The 13161-nt window shown below is 39.4% G+C and overlaps 1 protein-coding gene across 1 annotated transcript in view; it reads right to left on the bottom strand.

Annotated features, from left to right (window-relative positions):
* The window catches only part of RAB3C (RAB3C, member RAS oncogene family), a 279596-nt gene extending 267405 nt beyond the window's left edge, over window positions 1–12191 (bottom strand). Inside the window, exon 1 of the mRNA XM_060091709.1 lies at window positions 11964–12191. Coding sequence (XP_059947692.1) covers window positions 11964–12191 — 228 coding nt within the window. The remainder of the gene's footprint in view (window positions 1–11963) is intronic.
* Between the last annotated feature and the right edge of the window lie 970 nt (window positions 12192–13161).

Below are 13161 nucleotides of genomic sequence, written 5' to 3'. Positions count from 1 at the left end.
ATATGCATCCGAGGGGTGGTGGTGTGATGAATTTGGAGTTTGGGATTGATATATATACACTAATATGTATAAAATGGATAACTAATAAGAACATGCTGTATAAAAAAATAAAATAATATTCAAAAATTCAAAATATATATATATATATGCACCCAACAAAAAGCAACTCAATACATAAGGCAAATGCTAACAGCCATAAAAGGAGAAATCAACAGTAACACAATAATAGTGGTGGATTTTAACACTCTACTTATATCAATGAACAGATCATCAAGACAGAAAATCAATAAGGAAACATGACACATTAGATCAGGTGGCCTTAATTGATATTTATATAGAGTATTCCATCCAAAAGCAGCAGAATACACATTCTTCTCAAGTGCACATAGAACATTCTCCAGGATAGATCACATCTTGGGCCACAAAGCAAGGCTCAGCAAATTTAAGAAACCTGAAATCATACCAAGCATCTTTTCCAACCGCAATGCTATGAGATTAGAAATCAAATATAAGGAAAAAAATTGTAAAAAACACAAACATGTGGAGGCTAAACAATAGGCTACTAAACAGCCAATGGATCACTGAAGAAATCAAAAAGGAAAGTAAAAAAAAAAAAACCTAGACATAAATGAAAATGAAAACATGATGATTCAAAACCTATCAGATGCAGCAAAAGCAGTTCTAAGAGGGAAGTTTTCAGCAGTACAATCATACCTCAGGAAACAAGAAAAATCTCAAATAAACAACCTAACCCTACACCTAAAGCAACTAAAGAGAGAAGAGCAAATAAAACCCAAATTTAGTAGAAGGAAAGAAATCATACAGATCAGGGCAGAAATAAATGAAAGAGAGATGAGGAAAACAATAGAAAAGATCAATGAAACTAAAAGCTGGTCCTTTGAAAAGATAAACAAAATTGATAAACCTCTAGCCAGACTCATCAAGAAAAAAAAAAGAGAGGGCTCAAATCAACAAAATTAGAAATGACAAAGGAGACGTTACAATGGACACCATAGAAATACAAAGGATCATAAGAGACTACTACAAGCAATTATATGCCAATAAAATGTACAACCTAGAAGAAATGGACAAATTCTTAGAAAGGTACAATCTCCCAAGACTGAACCAGCAAGAAATAGAAAATATGAACGGACCAATCACAAGTACTGAAATTGAGACTGTGATTTAAAAACTCCCAACAAACAAAAGTCCAAGACCTGATGGTTTCACAGGCAAATTCTATCAAACATTTAGAGAAGAACTAACACCTATCCTTCTGAAACTCTTCCAAAAAATTGGAGAGGAAGGAACACTCCCACACTCATTCCATGAGCCCAGCAGCACCCTGATACCAAAACCAGACAAAGATACCACAAAAAAAGAAAATTACAAACCAATATCATTGATGAACATAGACACCAAAATCCTCAACAAAATACTAGCAAACTGCATCCAACAATATAGTAAAAGGATCATATACCATGATCAAGTGGGATTCACCACAGGGATGCAAGGATTCTTCAATATCTGCACATCAATCAATGTGATACACTGCATCAACAAATTGAAAAGTAAAAATCATACGGTCATCTCAATAGATGTGGAAAAAGCTTTACAATATTCAACACCCAATTATAATAAAAACTCTCCAGAAAGTGGCATAGAGGGAGCTTACCTCAACATAAAGGCCATATATGACAAACCCACAGCTAACATCATTCTCAATGGTGAAAAACTGAAAGCATTTCCACTAAGATCAGGAACAAGACAAGGATGTCCACTCTTGCCATTTTTATTTAACATAGTTTTGGAAGTCCTAGCCACAGCTATCAGAGAATAAAAAGAAATAAAAGGAATCCAAACGGGAAAAGAAGAAGTAAAATTGTCACTGTTTGCAGATGACATGACACTATATATAAAAAATCCTAAAGATGTTACCAGAAAACTACTAGAGCTCAAAAATGAATTTGGTAAAGTTGCAGGATACAAAAGTAATACACACAAATCTATTGCATTTCTATACACTAACAATGAAAGATCAGAAAGAGAAACTAAGGGAACAATCCCATTTACCATCACATCAAAAACAATAAAATACCTAGGAATAAACCTACCTAAGGAGGCAAAAGACCTACACTCCAAAAACTGTAAGATGCTAATGAAAGGAATCAAAAATGACACAGGGGCCTCCCTGGTGGCGCAGTGGTTAGGAGTCCGCCTGCCGATGCAGGGGATGCGGGTTCGTGCCCCGGTCTGGGAGGATCCCATATGCCGCGGAGCGGCTGGGCCCGTGAGCCATGGCCGCTGGGCCTGCGCATCCGGAGCCTGTGCTCCGCAACGGGAGAGGCCACAACAGTGAGAGGCCCACATACCGCAAAAAGAAAAAAAAAAAAAAAAAAAAAAATGACACAAACAGATGGAAAGATATACCATGCTCTTGGATTGGAAGAATCATTATTGTCAAAATGACTGTGCCACACAAGGCAACCTACAGATTCAATGCAATCCCAAATTACCAATGGCATTTTTTACAGAACTAGATCAAAAATCTTAAAATGTGTATGGAGACACAAAAGACCCTGAATAACCAAAGCAATCTTCAGAAAGAAAAACAGATGGAAGAATCAGGCTTCCTGCCTTCAGACTATCCTATAAAGCTACAGTAATCAAAGCAGTATAACACTGGCACAAAAACAGAAATATAGATCAGTGGAACAGGATAGAAAGCCCAGAAATAAACGCACACACCTATGGTTAATTGATCTACAACAAAGGAGGCAAGACTACACAATGGAGAAAAGACAGTCTCTTCAATAAATGGTTCTAGGAAAACTGGACAGCTACATGTAAAAAAATGAAATTAGAACATTCTTTAATGCCATGCACAAAAATAAACTCAAAATGGATTAAAGACCGAAATGTAAGACCGGATACTATAAAACCCTTAGAGGAAAACATAGGAAGAACACTCTTTGACATAAATCAAAGCAAAATCTTTTAAAATTTGTCTTCTAAGTAATGGAAATAAAAACAAAAATAAACAAATCTGACCTAATTAAACTCAAAAGCTTTTACATAGCAAAGGAAAGCATAAACAAAACAAAAAGAGAAGCCACAGAATGGGAGAAAATATTTGCAAATGAAGTGAATAGCAAGGAATTAATCTCCAAAATTTACAAACAGCTCAAATGGCTCAATATCAAAAAAACAAACAACCCAATCAAAAAATGGGCAGAAATTCTAAATAGACATTCTCCAAAGAAGACATACAGTTGGCCAAGAGGCACATGAAAAGATGTTCAACATCACTAAGTATTAGAAAAATGCAAATCAACACTACAGTGAGGTATCACCTCACACCAGTCAGAATGGCCATCATCAAAAAGTCTACAAGCAACAAATGCTGGAGAGGGTGTGGAGAAAAGGGAACCCTCCTGCACTGCTGGTGGGAATGTAAATTGGTACAACCACTATGGAGAACAGTATGGAGGTTCCTTAAAAAATTAAAAATAGAGCTACCATAAGACCCAGCAATCCCACTCCTCGGAATATATCTGAAGAAAACCATAATTTAAAAAGATACATGCATCCCAATGTTCATTGCAGCACTAATTACCATAGCCAAGGCATGGACTCAACCTAAATGTCCAGCAATGGATGAATGGATAAAGAAGATGTGATACATATATACAGTGGAATATTACTCAGCCATTAAAAGGAATGAAATAATGTCATTTGCAGCAACATGGATGAACCTGGAGCTTATCATACTAAGTGAAGAATGTCAGACAGAGAAAGACCAATATCCTATGATATCACTTATATGCGGAATCTAAAAAAAATATACAAATGAACTTATTTACAAAATGGAAACAGACTCACAGACTTAGAAAAAAAACTTAAGGTTACCTAAGGGATAAGGTGTGGGGAAGGGAAGGAATAAATTAGGAGTTTTGGATTAACATGCACACACTACTATATATAAAATAATCAACAAGGACCTATTGTAGAGCACAAGGAACTCTACTCAATATTCTGTAATAACCTAAATGGGAAAAGAATCTAAAAAAGAACAGATAGATGTATATGTATAACTGAACCACTTTGTTGTACACCTGAAACTAACACAACATTGTAAATCAACTATATTCCAATATAAAATAAAAATTATTAATAAAAAAGATATGTAGGTTTACAGATTGGATCCCCTGAAGATTTCCGACAGATCACTTGGCCTCCTTTTACCTCATTTACAAATGTGGTCAAGTACATGGGCTTTGATTTCAATCCCCTGGTTCGAATCCTGCTTCTGACATATCCTAGATAGGACCTTGGGCAAATCCCCTTATTTTTCTGATTCTCTGTTTCCTCATCTATAAAATGGGGCTAATAATACCACCTTCCTTCATGGGGTTTGGCAAAAAATAAATTCTAAAAATGCATATAAACATAAAATGCTTATTTTATGGGTCAACACTGGGTTCATTAAGTGATGCTATTATCAGTTGTATCATCAAATGAGGGCTTGGGCTAGAAAATCTGAAAGATCTTTTCCTGACCCCAATGTTTGAGGTCTCTAAATACTGAGACCCAGAAATGCACTGAGTCTGCGGTGAGAATGGTTGAAATCATAAGCATTTGTCAGAGTGGAATCAATGACAGAAGCCACCCCTGGGACTCCAAGAACCTGCCTTTTGTATTAAGCATGTCTTTTACTTTCTGTATTCAGATGCTTTGACAGCTGGGGCCTTATGGATCCTGGAGAGACTGCCCTACCCTGAGTTAGTCAATTCTTAAAGACACTAAACAACTCACTGAAGCTCACTTGTCAAATGCAAACCACCAATACAGAGCTCATAGGGCTTGCTCCATCTTGGGCTCTCACACTATGAGCCACTATCCACCTGCCATAATTACCCCAGGCACCTGACAACTTAGGGAAGTCTCTATGCCCCAGGGTCTGCTGCAGGTATTCAAACTAGCCAGTCCTAAGCCTGCTTACCCTGCCTGGCCCATTCCTTATACAGAAACCACAATAGAGGCTCTTGTCACATTCCTCCCGCCCCTCCTTCTGCCTCCTGACCCCCGCAGGGGATTCCCCTCACTCTAAGTTCTCCCCTCCCCGAGCCCATGTGTCTTTCTCTTAAAATCTGTGAGCATAACGAACTACTATTTCAATGGCAGTTGTCTCCTGACCTGTGGGCCTCGCCACACCTAAATAACAATAAAACCTATACTTTAAAATACCGTCTTCCTCCAGGACTGGGCTGGGGAAGCAGGGCTTGTATTCTCTCAGTTTACTCATCCATCTCCTGCATAAGATTGTGATATAGCTATTGCCTATGTATATGGTTGCTGTATGGGAATCAGAATTCCCTTTGGTTACACGTGGACCAGAAGCACGTGCTTGACAGCAGATGACACCTTTGTGAAAAAGAAAAGGCACCCCTTCCTGGAACTGAGCACAGCTTAGTATGTGGCGCTCTGGCTGGAGAACAGCCCCACTTGACCCCTGGTTGGTGTCTTTGTCCAGTGCACAACATGTGCATCCTGTATGCGGCAGCCCTGACCTCTGAACACACTGAGGACGTTTCTTATTAACTCAGGCTGGCCAGGGCTCAGAAATGAAGGTGGGAAGGAGAGGGGGAAAGGGGAAGGAGGGAGAGAAAAGACAAGGAGTGGTGAAGGGTGAGGGTGGGAAAAAGAGAATGCAAAAATGATAAAATGCTAGTTCTAATTCCTAAGGAAACAGTGATCTCCTCTGCCTACCTGCCCTCTGCTCACTTTAAACCTATATTCTCTAATTAAGCTACAAAATTTTCAAGCTAAGTCTTTCATTAATTAGAGTCAACCTTGATTTTTGGACTTGGACAATGTAGACCGAACTGAAAAAGGAGACCCATGTGCTGTCTTTCTTTCTTTTTTTTAAACATCTTTCTTGGACTATAATTGCTTTACAATGTTGTGTTAGTTTCTGCTTTATAACAAAGTGAATCAGCTATACGTATACATATATCCCCATATCTCTTCCCTCTTGTGTCTCCCTCCCTCCCACCCTCTCTATCCCACCCCTCTAGGTGGTCACAAAGCACTGAGCTGATCTCCCTGTGCTATGCAGCTGCTTTCCACTAGCTATTTTACATTTGGTAGTGTACATATGTCCATGCCACTCTCTCACTTTGTCCCAGCTTACCCTTCCCCCTCCCCGTGTCCTCAAGTCCATTCTCTAGTAGGTCTGCGTCTTTATTCCCATCCTGCCCCTAGGTCCTTCATGACCAAATTTTTTTTTTCTTAGATTCCATATATATGTGTTAGCATACGGTATTTGTTTTTCTCTTTCTGACTTACTTCACTCTGTCCATGTGCTTTCTTTACACAAAGGAAGTTGCCTTTTATTCAGGGGAACCACACTGTCAAACATGGCTCTCTACACAGTCTAGTTTCAAGAATTACTGGCACTCTTTACAGATTGCTATAGGCCTCATAGTTCATAGAGTAGTAATCTAGACACTGAAAATAAATACAGTACTGAGATATTCTTAGTAATGGATGCTATATTATTTTTCAATCTTCTTATTGGGAGGAAATCCACTCTACATAGCCTTTCCCAAAGCTAAACTACTTTTAAATTCGAAGCAAAATATTACAGACTCCAGCTGTGAAATATTTTTCTCTAAGTAAAGTGAAAAACCCATGCTAGATTTTTCTCCAATATATTCTTAACAGCATTAGACACAGAAAACGAAAGAACCACCTGTAATACTTGAAACCTCAGAATTTTGAAAATTTTTGACTTGAGAATCATAAAAATGATAATAAAACAAAAGTGCAATAAGAAATGTTAATGTAGTGAAGGACAGAGGGGTTCATAAATATATGAAAGGAAAATAAGGTTTGTAACTAAGTACAAATGAACGATGTCATTTCTCTAGACAAGTTTATTCCAAGGCAGGAGTGAACTTCCACAGAGAGGAGGCGTAACACAGCCAGAAAGAAATGTCGATGATTTGTAGTAGCCGTTAAAAGCTTTCTTTAAATGTGGACTGTTAAAAATCCAGTAATCCAGTTTGTGGTCTCAGAAGCTTCCCCCACAGCATATGCAAAAAGCAACCCATCAAGTAGAAAAACTGGGCAGTCTTCCCACCCAGGTTCTTTCTTCCTGACCTTTTAGAAATACTACTTGAAATCTGGCTTCAAGTTTGATGTTCCTATGCCTGATGGCAACACTGGCAACCAGGTAGGAGATTTATCCCAATTGTCATAACACAGCACTTACCTTGAGCGTGAACTTGGTGTCCTAGCAACTGGACTGGCTTAGCTAGCAGGAGACCTGGATTTTAGACTCTACTCTGGCACTAACTGTAAGGTAAGGTCAAATCCCTTAGCCCACTATATATATCTTCATTTCTTAACCTGGAAACAGTTCTATGTACAGGCAGTTTAAAATAGAGTCATCAGACTCATGTTAAGATCTGTAACCTGTCTTGGTAAAGGTAAAAATGCATTGGACTAATCCATGACAGTTTTCATCACTATGAAACAATTTTGCTTCTCTTCCTTTGAAATATATAATAGTGTGATAGACCAAGGAATACATATTTGGTCTTCCTCCTGGTTCCTGACAAAGAGCTTCTACAACCCTTGGAATTTCCTAAGAGATGGGAGAAAAAGGATCATCTTTTGTTATTCATAATAAGCCCCTTTCAGCCATACCAGAGTTCATGCTAATTAGGTGACTCTTGGTTAGCCCCTACATAGCGTCAAAATGGGGGCTGATTACAACATCGTAAATCAACTATACTCCAATATAAAATAAAATTAAAAAAGAATAGGGGATGATTGTTAGAAGAACAAACCATGTGATCAAAAGGTTGGAGCTTTCAGCCCTACCCCAACCTCTGGGAGGGGAGAGGGGCCGAAGACTGAGTTAATCACCAATGGTCAAGGATTTCATCAATTGTGCCTATGTAACGGGAGCTCCATAAGCATCTGAAAGAGTGAGGTTTGGAGAGCTTTGGGGTTGGTGAATATATCACAGTGCTGGGAGGGTGACACCACGGAGACTGCATGAAAGCTGCTCCCACCTATCCCCACAACAATTTGCCCTATGCTTCTCTTCTATCTGGTTGTTCCTGAGTTGTATCCCTTATAATAAACCGGTAATAGTAAGTAAACTCTTCCTGAATTCTGTGAGCTCTTCTAGCAACTTATCAACCCTGAGGGGTGGGACTGTGGGACCTGCGAGTTTATAGCCTGTAGGTCAAAAGCACAGGGCAGGGCCTCCCTGGTGGCGCAGTGGTTAAGAGTCCGCCTGCCGATGCAGGGGATACGGGTTTGTGCCCCGGTCTGGGAGGATCCCACATGCCGCGGAGCGGCTGGGCCCGTGAGCCATGGCCGCTGGGCCTGCGCATCCGGAGCCTGTGCTCCGCAACGGGAGAGGCCACAACAGTGAGAGGCCCGCATACCGCAAAAAGAAAAAAAAAAAAAAAAAAAAAAAAAGCACAGGGCACCCAGATTTGTGATTGGTATCTGAGTGGGGTGGGGAGAGGAGGGATAGGCTTATGGAATGGAGCCCTTTACCTGTGGGATCTGTGCTAACTCTGGGTAGTTAATGTCAACACTGTATTAAATTACAGGACACCCATTTGGTGTCTGCATAGCAATGAAGAATTGCTTGGTCTGGAAAACCCCAGCATTTGGTGTCAGAAGTGTTGCAAGTAGAAACAGATCATAGTATAGGCTAAGATAGCTGTGGATACCTTAATGAATTCATTACACATTAATATAAGTGCATAAAGATACTATAAGCTGGAAAAAACAGTTCACGTTCAGTTATTTAAATACGAGACGGCAAACCATCAGTGCCAGATACAGTCCCAAATAAATAATTTGTTACGTCATAAACAAAAAAAGCTGTACACAACTAAATATTTTCTAGTATACTTACATTATGGCATAAAGCAAGAACCCCTAAAATTATTGTAGGAATGTCTAGACTTAGGCAACCACCCTGTTGCTCCTTAACCTGTCTCCCCCTGCATGACTCAGTTCATCGGGATGGTCAGACTCTTTTAAAAACATCTTCAGCATCCCAGGATACATTGCCTAAGATCACCATCTTCACAAAAGCACGACCATATTCAAGAAGACTTCTTAATTAGGGCAGCACAGTGAAGGCGAACAAGCCAAAGCATTAGAATCTGATAGACCTAGCCTGGAACCAGCCTCTTGCCACATATGACCCTGGACGAGCTATTTAATTTGTCCGACTTTCAGGTTTCTCGGATAAAATAGGAATAATAATAAATACAAAGTTGGGTTGTTGTGGAAATTAGAAATAAGGTATAGATGATGCTTGGCATAGTTCTATGTTCAATAACTGTTAGCTACATATAATATTTATACAATTTAATATTTGCTTATAGACATACATATATAGTTACTCCGTGAGCATTCATTTCTTTCTCCAACTATACTACAAGTTCAATGAGGACAAAATCTTTGCAGAGTACTGCTTTTGAATGGTTCACAATATAGTAGACCAGTTGGTATACGGTAGTATAAAATCCATTTTCATACCCCTAGAATCACAGGTACATTAAGAGCTCCCAGTATCCCTAAGAGGAAGAAATAAGATTGTTTTGATTGCAAAGAAAACAGTGGCCATCAGACTACCGTTGTGACTGAGGAAGGTCTGGGTGAAGGGTTCCTGAGTGGCTGACCCTTGAAGGGAGTGTGAGTATCCACAGAATGGGAGAATGAAAACCCTGGAAGGAGGTCCCAGGCTGGACGGAGCTGTGAAGAGAGTTGGAGGTTTTGGGAAAATGGTGGATTATGGATGATTAGAGACAGATTTATATGTCCCAGGCTTTTGAGTGAAGTTATGGAAATTGAGAAGCATGAGGAGGTATTAGAGGAGAAGCAGCCCAGAGACCTGAGTTGGGATTTGCTTGGCTCAGAGAAGAGCAACTTTCACGCAGAAGTAAGACCTGGACAGAAGTAACTGAACTTCAGGGTCCAAGAAAAGTACAGGAATGAGCTGTGGCCTGGTACTAGCACTGAGGGTTTTGAAAAAAAATATTTTTGTAAGTATGACAATATAATTCTCAAAAAAAGTATATTATTTGAACATTTTCTGTTTTACATTAAGGGCAAATGATTTTATACCTCTACAAAGCATTTCTGTCAAAAACCTAAATTGAGAAATTGCTAGAGATTATAGGATTGAATTTATACACCATGTTGATGTTTTACCTAAACAATCACAACAACCACCTTTAAACATCCCTAAGACATATGGCAGGAGCTGTCAGCCAGAGGAATGACACTTCTTTGATATTAACAGAAAGAACATGGTTGCAGAGGTAGGAGATGTGTAGTTACCAAATTAATTTAATTTTCAATTCAACAAAGCCCCTGAGAGTTAAGGGACCTTTCTTAAACCTGGATATGAAAGTTATCTTCACATGACAATTGGTTGCTTAAAGCTCAAAAGGAAGAGAATGTGAAGCAATAAACACAGCTCTTTCTGTCTGTATAAACAGGGCTGCATGTTTCTAAAGTATCTAAAGAGGGACCCCCTTCCCAACAAAAATGTCTTTGGGGACCAGTAGAGCAGCGATGGGGACTGGGCCTATTTTTCCAAGTTCTTTTCTGAGTTCTAATTAGACTTGGAAGACTCCAGAATTAGAATAAGTAAAATAGTAACAATCTCTTGTAAGCTGCCTAAGAGGATACCTACCTGTGTATATACCTGCATTTTTAAATTTTACTCCTAAGAGCTTTAAGATATGAAAGGACATCTGGAATATTTAAAATGATATCTTAAGGGCTCTTTTATTTTAAAAAAAAGTTTAAATGTTTTACTCTGAGATTTGTCTTTCTTTCAGCTTTCCATATTTGAGGAGGCAGGCTTATCGTCGGTCCTACAGATCAACCATGGCACCAGTACCAAATGGTAGTAGACATCAGAATTGTCTCAGAAGAAGGCAGAAACCTCATCTCTTGGGAAATGCCTTTTTAAAGCTCAAATCAATTTGAGTGGCAGAGGTATAAATGACAGGGAAAGGGGACCAAAACTAACTGTAAAAACATTCTACCATTGTACCCATACATTGCATGATGTACATAAAATGCTTACTACACAACTCTCTCTTGGTATAACCAATCTTTTTTGTTACTTCAGCTCTTATATTACCTTGAACGTGTACCCACACACACTTCTTCTTATGTTTCTCACTTGGTATTCTCCTAAATTAATCCCAACTATTTAGTTAAGGAATCTCTGATCTTCTGCAGCAGGTGAGGAGAGGCACAAAGCTAGCCACACAGTCTCAAAACTTATTGGAGAACCTTCTGCTTAGGGGAAAACTCTATTTAAAATAAATATCCTATTTGTTTTGTTCTGTCTGGGTAGGTAAACATAACTCTTAGAGCTGAAAACACAAGGTTTGTGGAGATTAAATAGACCCTTTTCAAATTTTAGCTGGGGCTTTATGAAGGGACTAAACCTAAGCTTTCTCTATATTTGGTTGTTTACCTTCTTTAAAACGACCAGGGCAGGCTGCTTCCTGCAACCTAAAAAGGCTAAATTTACTTTGCCTATTTTGTGTGTTAGAAAAGTGGCAGAGAAGGATTCAGATACTTGCTCCGGGTCACACAGACCATAAAAGACAGAGCCAGACTTTCTGTTGAGTGTTCTTTACCACAATAAAGAGGCATTTGGATTTTCTTTCTTCTGAAGACTCTTAAGAAGCATCAGTGACAATAAGGCTTAATTCAGTCTCCCTACCTTAAAGAGGCAACACTCTATTGCCTTTGAAACAGAATGTTCTGTGGCAAAGAACCTGGAAATGGAGGCTTACAGACCCCATGGGGACAGAACAAGGCAGAAAGGTTTCCCTCACACACTTGTATGTTCAACGCCCTAGACTGAAGGATGCCGTCAGTTCAAAGTCACTTACCCAAATCTGAAGCTTGATTCTCTTTTCATTTTTGAATACAGTTTTGACTTTGAAATCAATCCCAACTGTGCTGACGAATGCAGATGTAAAGGAGTCATCCGCGTAACGGAACAGAAAAGATGTTTTCCCCACACTGCTATTGCCAATGATGAGCAATTTGAACATGTAGTCAAAGTTCTGATCAGAGGAGTCTTTCTGGCCGTACCTGGCATCTTGGGCAGAGGCCATCTGTGGTAAAACAAAACAAAACAAAAGAGGTGTGGATCAGTCTCCCGTTTGCTATGAAGCTAGCAGCACACTCATTATTGGTCTTGCCAGAAACAGATGTCAGACCACTCAGGAGACAAGTTGAGAGAGTTCCCCAGCCTTCCTCTGATGCTGGTATCCATGGCAATAATTCCCTGCTGGAAGACAGAAAAGCAAATCTTATGGCTCTTTCCAGCTGTGCTGGTGTGTGTCACTGCTCAGCATTCAGAACGAATCAAAGACACAAAAGGAGATGTAACATGAAAAGCAAAGATATGAGGAGCTGGCCAGGGCATGTGGACTCGGAAAGTTTGTAATTCCAGTGATGGCGACACCAAGGTGGCTGAACAGCAGGGTGTTTCTTCCTGAGTCATCTAAATGATTAGAGTCTCTCTTATTTTCTAGGGAAGCACTCCCAAAGCCTATCTCTATTTCATCTATTTATATCACTTTAAATCAACATCCTAACATATATGGCCAATCTCTTTCAAATAAAAAATAATGATAATGACAAATACATATGGTTCAAACAAAGTGCCAGGAACTGTTAACTTACTTAACCCTCACCACACCCTATAGGTGGGTACCTTTATTATTTACATATTAAAAGGAGACAATTAAGGCTCAGAGATACTAAGTAATTTGCTCAATTTCACATACTTTGTAAGTAGTAGAGGCGGGTTTCAAATCAGGCAGTGTGGTGCGAGGGCTCATGTCCTTTTTTTTTTTTTTACATCTTTATTGGAGTATAATTGCTTTACAATGGTGTGTCAGTTTCTGCTTTGTAACAAAGTGAATCAGCTATACATATACATATGTTCCCATATCTCTTCCCTCTTTCATCTCCCTCCCTCCCACCCTCCCTACCCTACCCCTCTAGGTGGTCACAAAGCACCGAGCTGATCTCCCTGTGTTGTATGGCTGCTTCCCACTAGCTATCTATTTTACATTT

This window comes from Mesoplodon densirostris, chromosome 3 (genome assembly GCF_025265405.1).
Source record: "Mesoplodon densirostris isolate mMesDen1 chromosome 3, mMesDen1 primary haplotype, whole genome shotgun sequence".
NCBI classification, from domain to species: Eukaryota; Metazoa; Chordata; class Mammalia; order Artiodactyla; family Ziphiidae; genus Mesoplodon; species Mesoplodon densirostris.
The sequence above is the reverse complement of the archived record's forward strand: the minus strand, read 5'-3'. Positions and strand labels throughout refer to the sequence as shown.